At 34.8% G+C, this 19,509-nt stretch overlaps 1 protein-coding gene and 1 long non-coding RNA gene across 3 annotated transcripts in view; one reads left to right on the top strand and one right to left on the bottom strand.

The window, feature by feature from the left end:
* LOC108737575 (metabotropic glutamate receptor 3) overlaps positions 1-6,695 on the bottom strand; it is a 39,225-nt gene extending 32,530 nt beyond the window's left edge. For both annotated transcript variants that reach the window (XM_018470496.1, XM_018470505.1), the window contains exon 1: positions 5,345-6,695. In XM_018470496.1, coding sequence (XP_018325998.1) covers positions 5,345-6,689 — 1,345 coding nt within the window. In that variant the 5' untranslated portion in view covers positions 6,690-6,695. The remainder of the gene's footprint in view (positions 1-5,344) is intronic.
* LOC108737628 overlaps positions 1-19,509 on the top strand; it is a 77,861-nt gene that overhangs the window by 34,043 nt on the left and 24,309 nt on the right. Inside the window, exon 2 of the long non-coding RNA XR_001937884.1 lies at positions 10,098-10,132. This is a non-coding gene — a long non-coding RNA (uncharacterized LOC108737628). The remainder of the gene's footprint in view (positions 1-10,097; positions 10,133-19,509) is intronic.

The following is a 19,509-nucleotide window of genomic DNA, read 5'->3' as shown; positions in this document are numbered from 1 at the left end:
TACAGCGCCGTGCTCCAAACATATACCTTTAACATTCTTTTTCGAATTTCTAAATTAATCGTTCGCGAGCATAAAAGTGATTTCTTTTTATTGAAGGCGACCCGGCCCTGCGCTAACCTCTGCTTTATATCCCTAATACTCCTTCCGCCCTGACTTATATGACTTCCTAGATACCTAAAATCAACCACTTCTTCTAATCTTTGACTCTTACCTTTACATTCGCTGTTTATCTACAATACTTTTTCTTCCCTTGCATGCCAGTATTTTTGTTTTGCTCGATAATAATGTTAAGTAAAAAAAAAATGTGAATTTCTTGTTTTCATTAAGTTAGGTCGAAGCCAATCAATTGTTATGAAAGTTGTAACACTAAAAATATCGTAATTTTATGAATACTGTGCTAGAATAACTGAACTTTATTCGACCACGGTAATAGCCAAGCCTTTTAAAATAGAAAATATAAATAGACACAAATTTGCATTTTGTATTTGTATTTTGAACATTTACATTTCAAATAAATCACATCTGTGATATAATGATAATAAATAAGGAAAACATATGTTGTATTACGGCTACTTTTCTATTGACATCTAACAAAAAGCGATACAGTTATGTGTATGCAAGTTCGTAATATTTGATATAAACCTATAATGTTAATTGGGTTTACCCGCTGTGACGTGAAATACTTTTGCATATTTTCTACCTAATTAGCACGACGGCGTAGCTCAGCGTGTCGGAAATAACCTATTGTCAATGGTATCATTTATTTCATGTTCGTACATAGTAATTACTAGTTTGAGGGAGAATTTAAATAATTTTCGTCTTTCGATAATGTACATTCCTCAGCAAAAAAGTGATATGTGAATAATTAAACCTGACTCGACTTAACTTAACCTAACTTATGTTTCTGAAATAAACTTTCATGACAACAATTTTATGTTTCACTCAAAAATAAAAGATTAGATCTAGGTTAGGAATGCAACGGAAGTGTCATAACGGAAACAGAAGCGGAAATAAAAGTAAATACTAAATTTTTGCGGAACCGAATGCGAAAGCGGAAGTGTAATAACTTTAGATAACTTTTTAATGTAGTGGTCATGCACCCTTTTCGCGAATATTTTGTTACAAATTTTACATTTAGCAAATTTCAATTTCAAATTTCTTTTTGTCTTCAAAATTGCACTTTTAATTTAAAATGGACACCACTGGGCAAACAATATACAATGTAAATAAATGTTATAACTGTATTAGGATTTTTGAAATGAAATTATTGGGGGAACTGGCTAAGGGGGAGCTGAACGTCTTAAACGTTTTAAGTTTAAAATTGTTTAGTTCCGATAAACTTCCGTTATAAAAATGAGGAACCAGATGCAGAAGCGGATGTGAAAATGTATGCGGAACTTCTGTAATTGCGGAAGCGGAAGCAGATGTGTGTTGTAACACTAATTTAGGTACTGGCTTTGTAAGGCCACTAATAAGTGGCGTAAAAGATCCATTTGTTTCGACCCATAATATGGTACAGACACTGATTTTTTTTTCATCGAATACCTACCGTTGAATCCAAAAACAGATCAAAAATTCGTAATGGTTCTACATTGCTTTTAATGGTAGGCATTTAAACTAAATGACAGTTACCCCTAATTACCACAAGCAATTTTTGAAATATTTTCACATACATAGTACAATTATTTATTAATTATATAATTATTAATGAGGAAACTAAGGCAAATACACGGATTACAATAGATTATGAAAATCATGATCAAAGTTTCTCGGAGTTACGGTTGTAACTTTCATAATTTACACTGATGAGGATTTAATAGTGTAAAGAGAAACGTTGACATGGTCATATAAAGAAGTAAAAAGTTTTCATCCCTTCAATTTGCTTAAGTATCTTCATTGAAATATATTAGTAGAAGAGAAGCAAATATGCAATTATTATAGGCACCAGAGAAGTTTCACACGTACTAAATAAGTCTTTTTGGGTTTATGCTGGTATGATTGACAAATTTCAAAACTTTCTAAAAATTTCATGTTTTCCTATTATTAATTAAACTCACGTGCAAACTCGTTGTGGTGAGGAAATTTATTAATTTTCGTCAAGAAATGAAAATGTTATAGAGTATTACAAAACGATTAAATACTTTGAGCAATTGGTTAATTTTTGAGAAAACCAAAACATACTATTAAAAGTCGATTTAATGTAGGTTGCTTGCAATCACATTTATTACGGTATAAAACCGTGAAGTAGTTTAAAAAGTAAAATTAAGATAGAATTTGTTTGATACGCTTTGAGTAGAGTATTCAATTTAAATGTAATTTGCATTAAAATGTCAGTAATGAAAAAGCGTGGGACCATTGGCCAAAACAAATTTTGATTTGACCAGCACAATTGTTGAAATTTTAATCGAATTGAAACCTTTTTTTAAAGTGTAACAAATGCCTTATAGGTACCTATCCTATTTCTGACATTCATACGACAAAAACTGTTCTGTGAATAAATAATTTGTAGCAACAGCTTGCCTTCAGTGCGTTCATTTAAATAAATAATAATTTATTGAAGTAGATCGTTAGACACTGAACATGTGATGAAATAACTCATTTAACGGTTTCTCTATTAATTTAACTTAAACTAATCGTGGTCTGACGTTAGGGTGCAGTTCTTTGATCCACTTTTCACGCAACTGGTACCAGAAATTTGCAACACAATATTAATCAAAAAGAATATTATTTAGTCTCGAAATTTAGCTGAATTTCAACTGTGATGGCTAATTAAGAACTTCAAAAGAGGTGGAAACTGGAGTGATTTTGCCGAGTACTCGGTTATCCAAAAAAAACTTTTGTGTTTCATTCCCACCAGCCAGTAACGCTGGTGGGCGGGCAGTCCCTCCGGCTTACGCCGGAAGGTACGGCAAATGGCCATCTTCAGTCTCCTTTCAGGAATCGTGGAAATGGGTGGGTGGTGGTTCGGGTGCGAAAGATGAGACAGACGAAATGAAGACAGAAGAGAATGAAAGATTATCTGTGGAATATTATTGCCCCAGCATTTGCCTAAGTGATCCAAGGAAACCACAGAAAAACTTGGACCTTGGCAAACGGGCCTGAAATCGAACTGCCGTCCTCCCGAATACTTTCCATTAAATACCAACCACTCTCGCCAATGCCCAAACCATAGTCCCGTTCAAAAAATCGCTTAAACACTGAACCAATAAAATTTTAATTCACGGTTGGCGGATTTTAACAGGGGGGTTGAGTTGAAAGCGTTAAAACAGGCCTAACATTAATAAATACTAAAAGTCTATAAAGCGACAGAAATTGTAGCAGTTGGGACAAACTGATGTATTCTTTTACAAGAAAAAAAATAAGCACAAGAACTATATCAAAATAACAAATAATTTAGTATAGTAATCAATATATAATACAAATTAGGACAAACGACCTATCTTGATATAATTTTAATTATTAAATTATTATTCCTGGTGTTGGTTTTTGAATTTCTTCTCTGGTAGAATTACCCGGCACTGTCGGGTACCCGGTGTCGTTATTCGGGACCCGGCCGGATCCTAAAAGGAGTGTAAGATCGGCCGGGTATCGGATCCAAATCGAGAACTCGGCCGATCTCTACACGGAGAGGAAAATCTACCATGTTCGTCATTACAAAGTAAGTGCAAGAGACATATATGTTGACAATATTCAATATTTGTCCAATAATTTTTATAGGAGAACCTTATAAACTTTACTGGAAAGCATAAGAAATTTTTACCGTGCTGGCATGGTAATTTTTCCATTACCAGTCAAAAGCACCTGGATTATAAGACAACATGCTAATTTTTGTAATATTTTTCTTTCCGTGTAGTGGAGACGTTCCTGGTCTGTTAATTTCTATGATTTTAATAGCTTCTGTATCTACCAGCAAAAAAAATAAATGTAAATGTGAAGAACTACGAACGTCACGTTTACCGAAATATACTATAGAAATCATATTTCGTAATATAAAACGCTAAACAATATCCCTGCCTGTACCCTGTTTGCGAATATATTCTACGAACGGCCCCTTGGCGGATAAAAATGTAAAAATATTTAATAAATATTGGGAAAAACTAAACGATTTCATAGTGTTAGCTTGTCATAAAGAACCTGAGACATTTTTATACTAGGTATACGTGTAATGTATAAGAAAATGCATTTTACAAGTATCATGCAGCACACATATCCTTGGCGGATACTCCACACGATACCTGAAGGTATATGGATACAGAAAAGGGTTGCGTTTAAAGTATAAAGATAAAAAGATTCGACCTTCCAAGATGCGGCTATCTATTGGCACATTATAAAAATGCGCCACTCGCACGCAGCAGGCTGCAGTTTAAAATTCCAGCCGTTCACTCATTAACATGTCGAAGGCATCGTCTTGATGCAGTTCCGCGATAACAATAATAATAAAGTATAAGTATTTATACATACATATACGTAATATAATATATACATATTCCGAAGCCAATGTGTAAAATTCGGCATTTTAGAATACGTCTTCGCAACCAATAAGAACAGAGCGCAGAAGTGATTCTTTGAAAGCTAACTAATAAGCTGAATTGTCAAATATTGCGTTTGTATTAGATATTGTGACTCAGATAAAAAAAGAAAAAAGAACTGGCGTCGGTCCTGATTAGAACTCAAGCTCGCTAGTATACTAACCGACTATCCATACCGCTCGACCGTTTACATTTGAAAATCAATTTTGTAAAGCAAGATCGATTTGGCATGTTTAGATCTCTGGATTTAGACCACTTGAGTGCATACGTACCGAAATGTCAGTCTGGGAATATAGGCAGTTTGTTCTTCGAGATTATAAAATAAATAATTTACTTGATTTAAAATGAAAATGCTAGATATTAAAGACAACTTTGAAAAGTAAAAATCAATAAAAGTACGTTTTGTAAGAACATATTTTGTCAATTCTTCCATTTGAGTTCGTACTCCATAAGTAGTCTTGATGGGGAATGTGGAATATATAACTGCAGTAAAACGATAATTTAAAGTGCAGTGGGACCTATTTATATTTTATGCGATAATTGCTTTAAATTTTATGTAATAATTGACTTCATCTTTATAACATTTATTAAGTAGCAACATATCTGCTTCATTGGAATGTAAAGTTAAAAAATGGCGATTTTTGGGATACATATTTATGTTAGAGATTTTTAAAGAAGTTGTATTTTCGGTCAACGCTGTTTTCTTAATTACCTAGTGGTATTAAAAATGGCAAATTTTTCAGATTGGTTGGGACATTTATGTACTATATAGTACATATGTGTAGGTTTTGTAAGTATATATTATGCATACGTACCTCTGGATAGCGAGGCTGCCGGATGTTTGTGACTTATGACTCCATATTTGGTCGGTTTGAAGTGGTAAAAGGAGGGAGAATATCCTGATCCGGCTCGACTGAGCGAGCTGAATCGTTCCTCCCGATCCTCCAGGTAGAGACCTTCCTTGCCCATCGCGGCCAATTGACGACTTTTAGGCATGAACATTACGAGGAATACGACGATAGAAGTAACGACGAGACCGAATGCTAAACATGCGTCCTTGTGCCTCTCATTGACCACGAAACCGCTCGCGATCCACACCAACCACATCGGTATACTGCAACCGACCGACAGACCGATGAATTGTGCTTCCCTGTAATTATCGCAGATGCCTCTCGATTTAAATGCTAGCAGCGTGACGAAAAGTATCAGGAAAATGACGTAGATCAACGACCACAGCATACTGACGTACGTGGTGCGACATAGGGGCACTATCATCGAACTGGCTATGTCATCTGCAGTTACTGATAGTTGTGGCGCGACCGCATTGTCAAAATTTACCGTGTCCACAATCGGAGGATTGGTGAACAACCATTGGATTCCGATGGCTATTTGGACGAGGATGGCGAAAAATAATAGCAAGCCCTGGTACGAAGCAGGGAGATATACGCCACTATTCAAACTTATGAGAAATATGCATTTCACCAAGAGGGACGAAAATATAATAGCGTACGCAACCCCAGTTCCAAAACGTACCACCGCGCACGTGAGTTGCGTAGGAGACATGGTTATTATTGCCGAAACCGTGGCCCCAAAGAACAGTCCCAACAGCAACATTTGTCCCAAAAACAAGTGCCTCCTGCTAGGAATTGTTTGCCGGGCTTTGCACAAAACGAAAATTTCGAAAGCAATTATAAGCAACATAGTCAATCCCGCACAGGATAGCAGAGGGATAACCCAAATCTCATTTCTAAGTATACCGAAATTAACCGAGCTACTCCCCGGAACCGCGCCACAATCTGTACATTTGTTGGTGGTTGAGCTCGTTTTAGTTGTGGTCGTGGTCGTGGGCGTTTTCGGAACGATGAAAAATTCGGTGCTCATCTCTATACGTCTCTGAAGAGCCTCCGGATTCTTAAATATTGCACTTAAATTCAAATCACTACTTAATCCTACACTCTCGTCTTCGTCAGCCTTATTATTATTATTATTATTATTATTATTATTATTATAGATAACACTGTTAGTGTCTTCTTTCGCGTTTATCGGCGGTATTTTCGTGGTAAACGGCCCCCGGTCTAAATGACTTCCCAAGCTGTACGTGCTGCTAGTCTGCTGTCCAATAGCAGCGACCAGCGCCAGGGACATTGCCGCTGCGAACATAACCGCTTTCCGATCCATACTAAATGGTAATGGTGTGGTGAGACTCCTTCTTTCTCGCATCTAATACATTTATCTTTGGCGCGAGAGTGGGGCCCCCGGACGAACAGTTATCGAAGTCGCTTTATAAACGAAAAAAAAATAAAAAAATAAAATAAAATAAAGGTCCGCAGACAGCTTGACGCAACGTGTACTAACAAGGTCTACTCGCCAATGTCGTCCGGAACCAGACCATTAGCGAATTTTAAGATATTTTCAAAGGAATAATTACGAACGCTGACCTGACAGTAAAAAAGTATCCACCCTCCTCTGTTGGGATAATCTCTTAGGGGTTCGATATAATGAATCTTACAATTAGAATGTAATGTCTGCCAGGATCCAGTTCTAAAAGTTTTTTTGTTATCCAGCGAATGATTCTTGCGCTTCTTCAGGAGTTTGTGCACTTTAACAAAAAAAGTAAAACCGCCAAGTGGGTCTATAATAAAACATTTCGAATTTATCAAAAGGAGTTATTAATAAATATGTAATTTACCATAGTATCTTCGCTACACATTTCCTGTAACATAAGACGAAGGACCTACTAGAAACTCTGGTTTGGTCTGTTGACAGGCTGACAGCAGTAAAATCAAAAATTTGAATATCCAATTGGGTATCCAGATATCAACATGTTTGCAATTTTAAATAATAAAATATTTAGCTACTTGAATATTTAAACTTGTTTCAAGAAATGTTTTTAAATTATGGATATTTAAACATCTTAATATTCAAATACGTCCTAGTTTCCAGAACGGTTACTACATTGCCGGATTATTGTGGCGTTTGATATGCCAATTTTTTATTAAAAATTCTGTTCTTTTTATGATTTTAGTTGTAGTAGTTTCAGATAACAGGGAAAATTCAAATGTCATATTTCTGGCAATTTTTCTGGAGGTAACTCTGGAGATGGTTTGCGCTCCTTACAACTAGATATTTTTTCTGAGTAAATGACCCAAAAATATTGAAAAGAAAACGTGGATAGAAACGTTAAAAATGTATGTCATTAAATAGTATAAAACAAAGTCGCTTTCCTGCTGTCTGTCCCTATATATGCTTAAATCATTAAAACTACGCAACGGATTTTGATGCGGTTTTTTTTAAAAGATAGAGTGATTCAAGAGGAAGGTTTATATGTATAATACATGCATAATATAGTAGGAAAACAGAAGTTTCTAATGTGATGTCGTAAATAGACACATTTTTTGCGCTTACATTGCAAACGCTGGCTGAACCCTACGAGATAGATCAAAATAATGTACTACAATATTGTACATCTTAAAAGGGTCTACAAAAAAGCCCGGGATGGTATATGTCTATCTCTTAGGGATAACCCACAATAACCATTTCTTATCCTTTACTTTTTACGAGAAATAATGGCTTATTTACAAAGCGATTTTAAGCAATACAGCATTAATACTTATCCAATTAAGTACTTTTAAATACATTATGTATTTAATATACATCAATATGGCCCTTTACAACATGTAATTTAAATGAATATTTTCGAAGATATTACAGATTTAAAATGCAGGAACATAGTGGTTGCGGCGGTGCCGGCCGGTTTGTGTTGTCTAATGACAAAAAAACTGTGAATGTTGTATTTAAAGACATTCTGTAGTATATTTACTATATTCAGGGGGTATCTTTTGAAGATTTCCCCTTCTCTATAATAATCTAAACAAAACAAAAATATACACATTTAGTATCAGCATTGCACCCGTGCGATGCTGGGGCGGGTCGCTAGTATATATAGAAAATGGTTTTAGTTTCTTATAAAAAGCTTAATATTTATCTTTTCAAAAGTTCATTAAAGTTTCTAAGTATGGTAGTTTGTCTTATTTTGAAAATAGTTTTTTCTGTTATAACGTATTGTACACCTGTTATGGCAGGTCCGTATTTGTGTACCTATTTACAAAAAATAAATGATCGAATGAGTTTAATGAACTGATTATACAGCTTGTCAATGTATAATATTATAATGTAACATTAGGAATATTGAATGAATTAACAAAAATATAGGAAATGTTAAACTTAAGTTGAAGTTTAAGTCCACCTGAACAAATACGAATCTAATTTGCATAAATGAAATATTCATATGAAACAAGTAATTCAGTACGTCAAAGTAAATTATTAAGTTGGAAAATGACAGATTATGCTTTATACAGGGGTTACAAGTTATAAATACGAGATTTAGACTCAAATGAATGAAATAACATGCAAAAGAGCAAAAAATACATTAAACAGAATTAAATGATAAACTTCAAACTAGAATGACTTAAAAGGGTAACTAGTCCAAGCACTGGGCAAACAGCGAGTAATTTTCGACTAAGCCTTTTGTCGCTTCAATTTGGCCATAACGATTAATAAAACTGGTTTAGTACGAATTTAGCTCAGACACTAATAAGAGCTCTGTGGTGTTGAAAAGCCTCCGATAGACACAGACAGACAGGGTTTTTTCAATAATTGGATTCTCTTAACTCCTCGGTAAAAAATTATAATTATAACAAAAAGAGGTGGATCTAAGGTGACCCAAACGATGCCGACTTGACCGCCAACTCTTGGGGCCCCACAAATGTCCTTCTGTTCTAGTCATGTGTATCTAATAAAATTGTAAAATTTCTGGTTATGAAAAGAATTTCGTAGTTTAACTTTTATTTTTATATGAATAGCGGTGATTATGAAAGTTAATATGAAATAGCTGACAAAAGTGACTTCTCAGGTATGAAAGGCTAGTTAGAGACATATTAGAAGGAGAAACAGGAATCAAGAGAAGTTAAGGTTAAGGATGTGGGATGTTCTAGTTATAAGAAAATGCAAAGATTAGCTCAGGATAGGAAAAAGTGGAGGTGCGTGTCCAACCAGTCAGAGGACTGACGACCTTATGATAATGATGATGAACAGGAAACCTCAAAAAAAGTTATGCATGGGGGCTGCCAATGTCGAATATAAATTATATAAAATTACCCCAAAGTGTAGTAGGGTGACATGTGTTTTTACGAAATTCTTGCTTTTTTCTTGTCCTTTTCCTTAGCATTCCGATGACTTGGGCAGCCCCTAACACCGGAGAGGGGAAGGCTTTGCTAATGTTCAATGGGGTAAATAAACTATGTACACATTTCACTCTTCGGGAATGAAATGAAAAGCGAAGAAGGCTGTGATATAAAGATAGATAGGCGAACAGACCAAAGATATAAAGATTCTGAGTTAGTTGACTACAGAATTCCAAAATTTACATTTAGTTATGCTTACTGTTTTGGCTGAATCATTTATATATTCTAAGTTTTAAATAAGGTTTCATGATTTTAGCCATTCCAAATATACATCTTGCAGGTAAAATACAACATTTTATTTTCAATTGTTTCTGTTATTTTTCAGGTTTCTCAGTGAAGCCAAATTTTCTGGATATCTCGGTGAGTTAATTTTCATTCATAACGCTATTTTTTCTTCTATTTTCCTTCTGTAGAAACGTTGATACAAAAATTTATCGAGACTGCCTATGGCATGCTATGACCTCCTGCATTGCCCAATTTGTTTTTTTTTTTTGTAACTGCATATGGATAGTTTAAGACGAGAAACGGTTTGTTTGCCTTTTCTGCACATAGCTAGAACGAACTTTTTGAGCATTTTGTTGGGTCCATAATACCGTAGCGAGCACGAGTGTGTTTGTGTGCGATCAGACACACGTGTGCGTGAACGGCTTATCGATTCGCCGACTAACCCCGGGCGCCTTTCTTCATGTGCGCCGTAATCGTAAATGTATGTGTCGTACCTGCGTTCGGGGAAAGCAGTTAAATAGTTCAAAGGAAAAGTAAACTATCCGGATGTTTCCAGAAGGTTCCCGAAAGTAAACAAAAGAGTATTTAAAGGAAGAGACGATCGCAGCGAGAGGAGAAATAAATTGACCGTTGCAGAATTGAGTCGAGAAATAAATTGACAGTGATAGCAGTGAGATAAATAGCGCAGTGAATAATGATATATTAATAATTAGTGTAAATAAATAGTTTTGTCGTTATCAGTTTTAGAAGTAAATTTTGTTAAACCCACGAACATTACAATACGTTAATATTAATCCCTTCACAAAATGGAATTACAGTATTTTCCCTTGACGAATGGAACTTAAAACAGTAATTTCTCATATTAAACTCACCTATTTAACGCTTACGCACTCTGAATGTGGTACTTATTAATAACGGTACAAATTGCAGTTTTAGATTAAGATGCAATTAAACGAAATAAAAATAAAATGCAAAAAGTGCGAGTGATTAGCAGTTGAATGTATGTAGCTCGCTTCTTGCCCTCGGACTGTATGGGCGTTAATGACTCTCTTTTTATTTCTCATTTTATTTTCTTAACGTTTTATCAAGCAAGCGAACTCGCGGTGCAGGCATTTCGTTGATAAATCGCTATTAAGATTTAATAGAGTCAGCGGTTGTTACGATTCATCTTTTTCTTTTACGAAACACTTTCCTAATTATAATAAAATGTTAATATGCAGGAATTAGTAGCCATTATGGTCACCGAGATGTTTAAAAATGCGTTTAAGTTCGAAAATGACGCTTTATAAAGCAGTTTGAGATAATTTATTAGAACTAAGGTCCATCAATTAACGTTGGATAAATGGTAGGTGCTTTGCAATTTTCAGGAAATTTGTTGTTGAGGATTAAAAGTATATATATTAGGTGTCTTTCATTACTTGGTGTCGTTAAAGAACAATAAAAATTTAAATGTAATTATAAAGGTTTCTCTTTATGCATATGCTACTAACATTTGGAATGTTCACATTTTACTCCTAATCTTAACATGGAACAGTTTTACGATTAGTAACAACTGTAAACCTAAATATCCCTAGAAATTTCGAATTTTGTGTTGATATGTATGAAATGATTAATTTATCAATGAACTCACGCACCGAGGGTTCCGTACAAACTTGTAGGTATGTAAAAAGTTAGCCCATCATGGGAATCGAGTCTCAATTCTTCTGAGTATATTTTAAGTTTACTTCCAAAATCAGTCCCCAAATAGTATAATTACAATATTACAGTACGATTTTCGTATTTTTTCCTTTATTTGTGCTGTAAGACATTGTTTTTTGCCAAATTTCATGATTCTAGGTCAACGGAAAATATCCTACTGATTGCGTTGACCTAGAAATTTAATTTTTTCACAGCTTCGAAGGATTGCAGACAAGAGTATTTGATATCAATTTCAACATGAAACCTCAACGGCCTCTGTGAAGTTAGCCCCTCATTTTTCGATTTTTAAGTTGTTTTTTGTTGTTCCAGATTGTTAAACATTTGTTCTAAATTGTTTCAGAGTTTAAAGCCGATAAATCGATAAACATGGCGGCAAAATAAAAAAACTTCATAAATTCTATTTCCTTTGTTGTTCTGGATTGTTCTAATTGTTCTAAACATTATTCCAAATTATTAAAGCCGTCCGAAAAAAAAAAAATAAATAAAAAAGTATGGCAAAAAAGAATAAAGCGGCGTTATTTTGCCGATTTCAGTTTTTTTTTGGTTTATTTTTAGTTTATATATTCAGTTTCTTTCAGGAGAACTACAGCTGTATTTCTTATTATATCTTTTTATTTTTTTCGGAGGTTTTTAATAATTTGGAGCAATAACTAGAACAGTCCAGAACAACAAAGAAAATTGAATTCAAAAAACAGTTTTTTTTTATTTTACCGCCATGTTTATCGGTTTATCGACTTTAAACTCGAGAACAATTTAGAACAATCTGGAACAACAGAAAACATCTAAAAAATGGGGGGCTAACTTCATAGAGTCACCTCAACGGGTTCCTTAGAATAAGAGTCTTGAGAGACAGACAAAGTGATGATTCTATAAGGGTTCTTTGGTTCCTTTTTAGGAATGGAACCTTAAAAATCCAACATTTGTGTAAATTATATTGCATTTCAATTAGCAATACTTCAATCATATGACAGCTGGACTAAATTTCTGATAGCTACGTCCTTCTTATTGATTATTATTTTATGTTTATCTATTTATAACCAAGATATGGGTAGCATTAAAATGAAACGAAGCTTCTTTTTATACATTAACGACTACTTTGATATTCATTACAATCGCAATTTTGATAAATCTTTTACGATTGCTTTTTGTTGGACTTTTTAAGAAGTGCGATACTTTCTTCATTAATTTGAGGTTATTTGTAGCAGGTAAAATTAATTACAATAATACATTTTAGGAAGTATATTAAAAACTCGTCAACTATAAAAAATAGGAAGCTTTTTCTTCCTTTTCATCTATCAAAAGGTTCATTGAGGGACAAATAGATCTCACTTTTGCAACGCGTTATGTTTTCTCAGGTTGTGTTGTGAAATGTCATAACACATTCCGAATGGCAGTTAAAGCAGACATATTGCGGTAGACATGCGGTAACTTAATAGTATAATATAAACAAGCGACGAATTCATTGTGTAATCTGAGTAATGAATTTAGAATTATTTGGGATTTGCAAAATATCATTTTCCGATTATCACAACGCGATGCTGAATATATCTAATGAACTACAACACATTCGCGTTGCGGTTTTTATTTGATAGCCAGAACCTGTTCCGTTCATTTATTTCTTTTTATGATGTGCAAAGGCGCGAATTTTTTATTGCGAACAAACCCTAAAAGTTACAACGCCTTGTGGTCGATTCTATGGCTTTTTGGTCGTTAAACGTAACATACCAGCCAAAAGTTTTAGATGCCTGAAGAAAGATCAAAGACAATATGGAGCAAAAGGACATAAGTTTTATGGGTGTTGTTCATTCTGTCAGCATATACTATTAATTCTTTTAAGTGTCATTCAACCGAGTTGTTTTAACTGTACATGATCTTTTGAGGCTGCGATAATTAGAACAATCGGCAGAGACACGTCGATCGAAAAATCACGAGACCTTTTTTCAATGCGGAAACGCTGCGGGCAATTTAGCAGCGTTCTTGTTTCTCAAATGACAATGTGTGTGTGATATAATTCTTTAATCTGAATAATAGCACCGAGTGCACTTGTTAAAGTTAAGAAACGTTATTTACGATGCAATCTGTCAGAGGTGTCACATCGTATTGTAGGCGGGCTGACAGAAGCCGTTAGTTTGGGGGCCTCAGTGTGGTAGCATTGTTCTCCATGTACCCTATATATTCTTGTTGTAGGTTGGTAACAGGGAAAGTTACCGAACAGGAAGTTCGGATTGTGCTATCTGATTTTGAATTAACAAACTTTAGTGCCCAGATATTCATCTTTAACACGTTGAATTTGGCGAAAGAGTTATGTCAAACGCTTACATTCAGTTAATGTACAGGTGCTTTCGGATTAGGAACCTTTGATAAATATACAGGGTGTCCCAAACGTAATGTCACCAATGCAAAAGTAACAAAGCATATCAAGCGAGACATTTTTCAATCAAATTGATAAATATAAACTTTACTTTTACTTTTTACTGACAATTCACCGTTTCTTGTTGAAAACACCTTCAATGGCGACTTAACAATTAAAGCTATATGACACTAATGATGATGATAGAGTGTAAATAACCTGACCGACTCAAACCAAGATTCGATGGACAACATCAAAATAGTCAGAATAAAAGCTACAAACCCATGATTTCGTAGACATCTAAAAAAACATACCTAACCTTACATTTCATTTATTGTGACATACTCTATGTTTTTTTTAATTATTTTAGTGTTACGTTATGCACAAACGGTTTGTTGGTCAAAGCTTTAGTGTAAATCTAAACCATTTGAATGAACAGAACCAGAATGAACAAAAAAAAAAGATATGAAGAAAACTTGTTCTTGGTCCACTATGCAAATTTATACAGGGTGTATTTGAACGTTTAACTTCGTCTCGTTTGGTAAACTGTGAGAAGTAAAGTGACCTACAAATAAGAAGTTGGTAACTGGCAAATTAACTTTAAGTTTCCCACGAATGTTAGTGGTTATCAAATTACTTTATCAACTCAAATACAATATTACCGCATTTTAAACCATTGTTCATATAATATTTATGTATGTATGTATATACAAGAGGCCCATAATACGTTGGCTAGTGTGTATATAAAATTGGAAATAATTGTCAAAAATTTCAACCCTTAATAAAACCTTCGAGGGAATAGAAATTCGGTTCAATGGCGTGGATGGAGAGGGAGGGGTAAATGGGCCGTAGGCTCCGGGGGGCGCAAATGTGAGTGCGGTAAAAAAACTTTTTTCAGTATTAGATAGAATCAGGTCCGCCTCGAAATAATGATAAATGTTCCTATTTCTTGATGTTTGTACCAGTTTTAAATAATTTGCAACCCGTAACATTACATTACCGTCTTAGTTCCCGAAAATTCCAAGATTTTTGTGTTGATAAAAATCTGTAAAAAGCAACTGTCCTGCACCTAAGTGTGAAAACGGCATTTACCCTAACGGTTCACTTTATAATAGGGATGAAAGTCGTTATTATAGTCCAAGCTCGCATGGCACAAATATATACGTCGTAGAATAGTTACCTAATTAAATAATTTGCATTTAAGAGTCCATAATGCTAAATCTCATAAATGTAATCAGCTAAATGATGCTGAATTATCGAAACTTTGAAAAGATATGGGAAAAATCCTTGTGGTCCCAGGGACAATCTTATATATAGAAAATGGTTTTAGTTTCTTATAAAAAGCTTAATATTTATCTTTTCAAAAGTTCATTAAAGTTTCTAAGTATGGTAGTTTGTCTTATTTTGAAAATAGTTTTTTCTGTTATAACGTATTGTACACCTGTTATGGCAGGTCCGTATTTGTGTACCTATTTACAAAAAATAAATGATCGAATGAGTTTAATGAACTGATTATACAGCTTGTCAATGTATAATATTATNAAAATCATAATATTCCACAGAGAAAATGAAAAAGGAAAATTTACCTAAATATTAAAGCAATGTTTACAATTTAACCAACTAGCGCTAGCCTGCTGCTTCTAAGCGAAAATAATAAAAATTACAATTTGAACCCGAATTTGTAAAAATTAATCCCAGCAGAAATGAATTCACTAGGTATTTTAATTGATGTTACAAATTAAATTGCAATAATTAAGAAACTTGAAATAATTTTTAAAAAAACTTGTCAGAAGTGAGATTATTATTACAAGTTACCTAATAAATTCTACTATTTCTACGGTAAATTTAGTAATTTACAATCGAAAATTGCAATTTTTGCTTTGCCATAACAATTTAGTTAGTTTCTTGAAATATTTTGGTCTTGCTGAGTTTAATCTTGGTCGTGTGAGTATAATTAAGACTAGGTCTTGATGTTTGGCAAGACCAAGACAATGCAAGACAAATCTGCAAGACCAAGAACATTTTTGCTTATCACAAGTAAGTAGGTAATCGTAGTTGTTTTGTCTCCTTCAATAACGGTCATCCCTCTTTATAAGTAACAACATTTTCAAGCAGTTCTCACTACCCAACATCAAGTGAATTGTTTTACTTCACTTCTATAGAGAACATCCTGTAGATATGAATATATTTCTGTCCGTTTTCGTATCCGTGTTCTCCCACCACCCTTAAGTCTGCAAGAAACATTTAGAAGTGTTAATAACTTATCAAGCCTTATTTAACGATATGGCCGGCGTTCGTGTTAATTCAGGTAAATGGCATTAAAGGATTCCACGTAATTCCTAGAGAAATTACTACTTGACTGTGACACTTCACCTTCCACCTCTGGACGTCCATATGTATACCTAGACCTCGTGGTGCACCTACCTGTGCGTATTTGCGTTAGGGTCTTTGACTTGCGGCCATTATTAAGCGCATGCCTTTGTATTTTATAAAGGCTCTAAAGTAACTTGTAACAAAAGGCTTGTGAATAAATTATAGGTGTCCTTTTAAAAGAATATACACATATGTGCACGCATACATGTACATGCATGCGCATGTGTACGACCACCCGCAAAATGATGTGCATGCATATAAGTGCGCAATAGTAAGACCATTGCTGTGGTAAATAATACAGTCAGGTGTAAACGTCGTGTACAAAGTTAATTTTCCTTGTACGTCAAGTAGTTTGTAAAAACAATCATTTAATAAAAGTTTAAGTAGCATGGATTGGATATTTTATCGATTAAATGGAAAAAGAAATGCTTCTGGTAGTCAAAAATGGCTAAAAGGTTACCTGCATGTATACCGTTGCTAACTTCAGCCATTACTTTTTAGACTGGTTCGTGCAGACGCTGGAGAGCATGCCGGTGACGTAATAGTACATTACGTATCGAAGTCTGAAAAGTGGATATTTCAGACTACGTGTGACAGACCGACACGTAGTCTAAAGTATCTACTTTTCAGACAGAGGTACGTATACTATTTTTTGTCATTTTTGTGCGGAAAGCTCGTCATTACATTGATATTTGGCGAAATAAGAGTAAATGATTTAGAGGTTAGAAAGACATTGTCATTGAACAACTGATTTCTGCGCATGCCCATAAACTTGAGCGCATGCGTTCAAAAGACTAATTTTATTTCGTCCCAACTATAAGGTTGTTCGGAAAGTCATTTCGTTTTTTTTTGTGGAAATGAAAGACAGTTTTCGTATAATAAACAAATACTTTATTAAATTATATATTGACCGTTCTGGTCCAACACCTTTTGCCATCTTTCTGGTAGTAGCATAATTCCACGCTCATAAAATTTTTGGTCTTTGCTGGCAAAAAACTGATCGAGGAGGTTTTTGACCTCCTCATTTGAGGTGAAGGTTTTACCGTCTAAAAAATTTTGGAGTGACCGGAACAAATAATAATCCGATGGTGCCAGGTCTGGAGAATATGGTGGGTGTAGCATTGTATCCCATTCAAGCTGTAAAAGCTTTTGGCGAGTGACCAAACTTGTGTGAGGTCTCGCGTTGTCTTGGTGAAACACTACACCTTTCCTGTTGATTAGTTCTGACCTTTTCTGTTGAAGTGCATCATTCAGTTTGTCCAGCTGATGACAGTAGACTTCCGAATTAATCGTTGTGTTATCCGGTAAAAGCTAAAAAAAAACGATTCCTTTAAAATCCCACCAAACAGACAGCATCACCTTTTTTTGGTGAATATCGGCTTTGGAAATGGTTTGAGCCGGTTCATCTTTTTTGCTCCATGACCTCTTGCGTTTGACGTTGTTGTATACAACCCATTTTTCGTCCCCAGTGATGATGCGCTTCAAAAACGGATCATTTTCGTGACGTTTGAGAAGCGAATCGCAGACGTCAATGCGGCGACACAGATTTCTCTCTGTGAGAACATGGGGAACCCATACATCGAGCTTCGAGGATAATCCCAGGCCTTTCAAGTGGTCATAAACTGTTGAATTTGATAAATTTAACCTCAATCCGATCTCACGTGTTGTTATTCGCCGGTTCACATCAACTAATGCCTTTATCGCGTCTTTATCAGCTTCAACCGGCCTTCCCGAACGTGGTGCATCTTCGACATCAAAATTGCCGGATCGAAATTTAGCGAACCAGTTCTGGCACTGGCGTACTGTCAACACACCTTCTCCATACACATCAGTCAATTTCTTTCTGGCTTGAACAGCATTTTTACCCTTTCTGTAGTAAAACAGTAAGATATGTCGAAAATGCTGCTTATCGCTCTCCATATTTAAAAGGGCACCAACCAAAAACTACTGCGTAGAATTAATTGGAATTTTTCACACACAAGCCTTGCTATATGAGCTCTCAAAGCATATAAAAATTATACGGCTTAAATGTGAAGTTGGGTGCAAAAGAATACAATTAAATCCTCTGTCGGGAAAAAACGAAATGACTTTCCGAACAACCCGATAAAACACGGCTGAAAAGAGGCCATTTCTTCCCTATTTCATAGCATGCGAAACGAGCTTTCCGCGCTAACATGACAAAAACCCAATTTCAGTAGACTTCAACCGAAATAAGCGACTTTACGTGCCCCGCATCACGAATCTTTGTCGGCGAAATGTTTAACTTTATTTTAAAGTCACTCCTAAACACATTCCCTCTTGACAAAAACCATTTGCAGACTGTGATATTTATACGTCGTGCAAGTTTGTGTTTTACTCGCGAACAGAATCATATATAGTATTCAGCACGACCGGAGAATTTGTATTACTACCGATGCTTGTTTCGAGGTGTTTTATGGACCTTGTTGTCTCATTGAAACTTCCCCAGAAAATGTAAGGTGTTGAATTTTATTGGTGGTTATGTATGTTCATTCTTTTGTGGTAGCGTGTTACGGCATTTTACAACGTGTTCTCGTACGAATGATGAATAGCAAGGAGGACTGGTAACTGCAAACACGAAAGCTTCTGAATTTCGTGGAAGAAAGAAAATGTTACCAGATGAATAATATTTAGGTGACAACGTTTTAGTTGGTAAGTCTGAATCCAAGAAAAATCAACGTTACAAAAATTGATATTTAACTCAGGTATATTCTGACATATTCCTATTAAAAATAAATTGAGAATTTTATAAAAAAAATATGTCAGAACTGTTTGTAAGAAAACCAGACGAAGTAGTAATCCTAACCCGGCCCTGGACGTGAATTGGCAACGTATAGAGAAATACAAATAACAACTATGCAACTACCTTGATGATAAATGTAAACAGTGACGATTGTCGAACGACTACTAAAGTAAATATCAGCAGCAATAATCTTTAGATGCCATTAATTAAATAATTACTTTGCTATAGTATGGAGTACTACTTAAAGTAGTAGTACTTGACATAGTGTTGAGAACACAAAAGAAAGGAAAAATTAACGTTATGTAAACAGTAATAGGTAAATTAATATCC

Source organism: Agrilus planipennis, unplaced genomic scaffold (genome assembly GCF_000699045.2).
Source record: "Agrilus planipennis isolate EAB-ADULT unplaced genomic scaffold, Apla_2.0 scaffold14, whole genome shotgun sequence".
In the NCBI taxonomy this organism is placed as follows: Eukaryota; Metazoa; Arthropoda; class Insecta; order Coleoptera; family Buprestidae; genus Agrilus; species Agrilus planipennis.
This window is presented reverse-complemented; position numbering and strand designations above follow the sequence as displayed.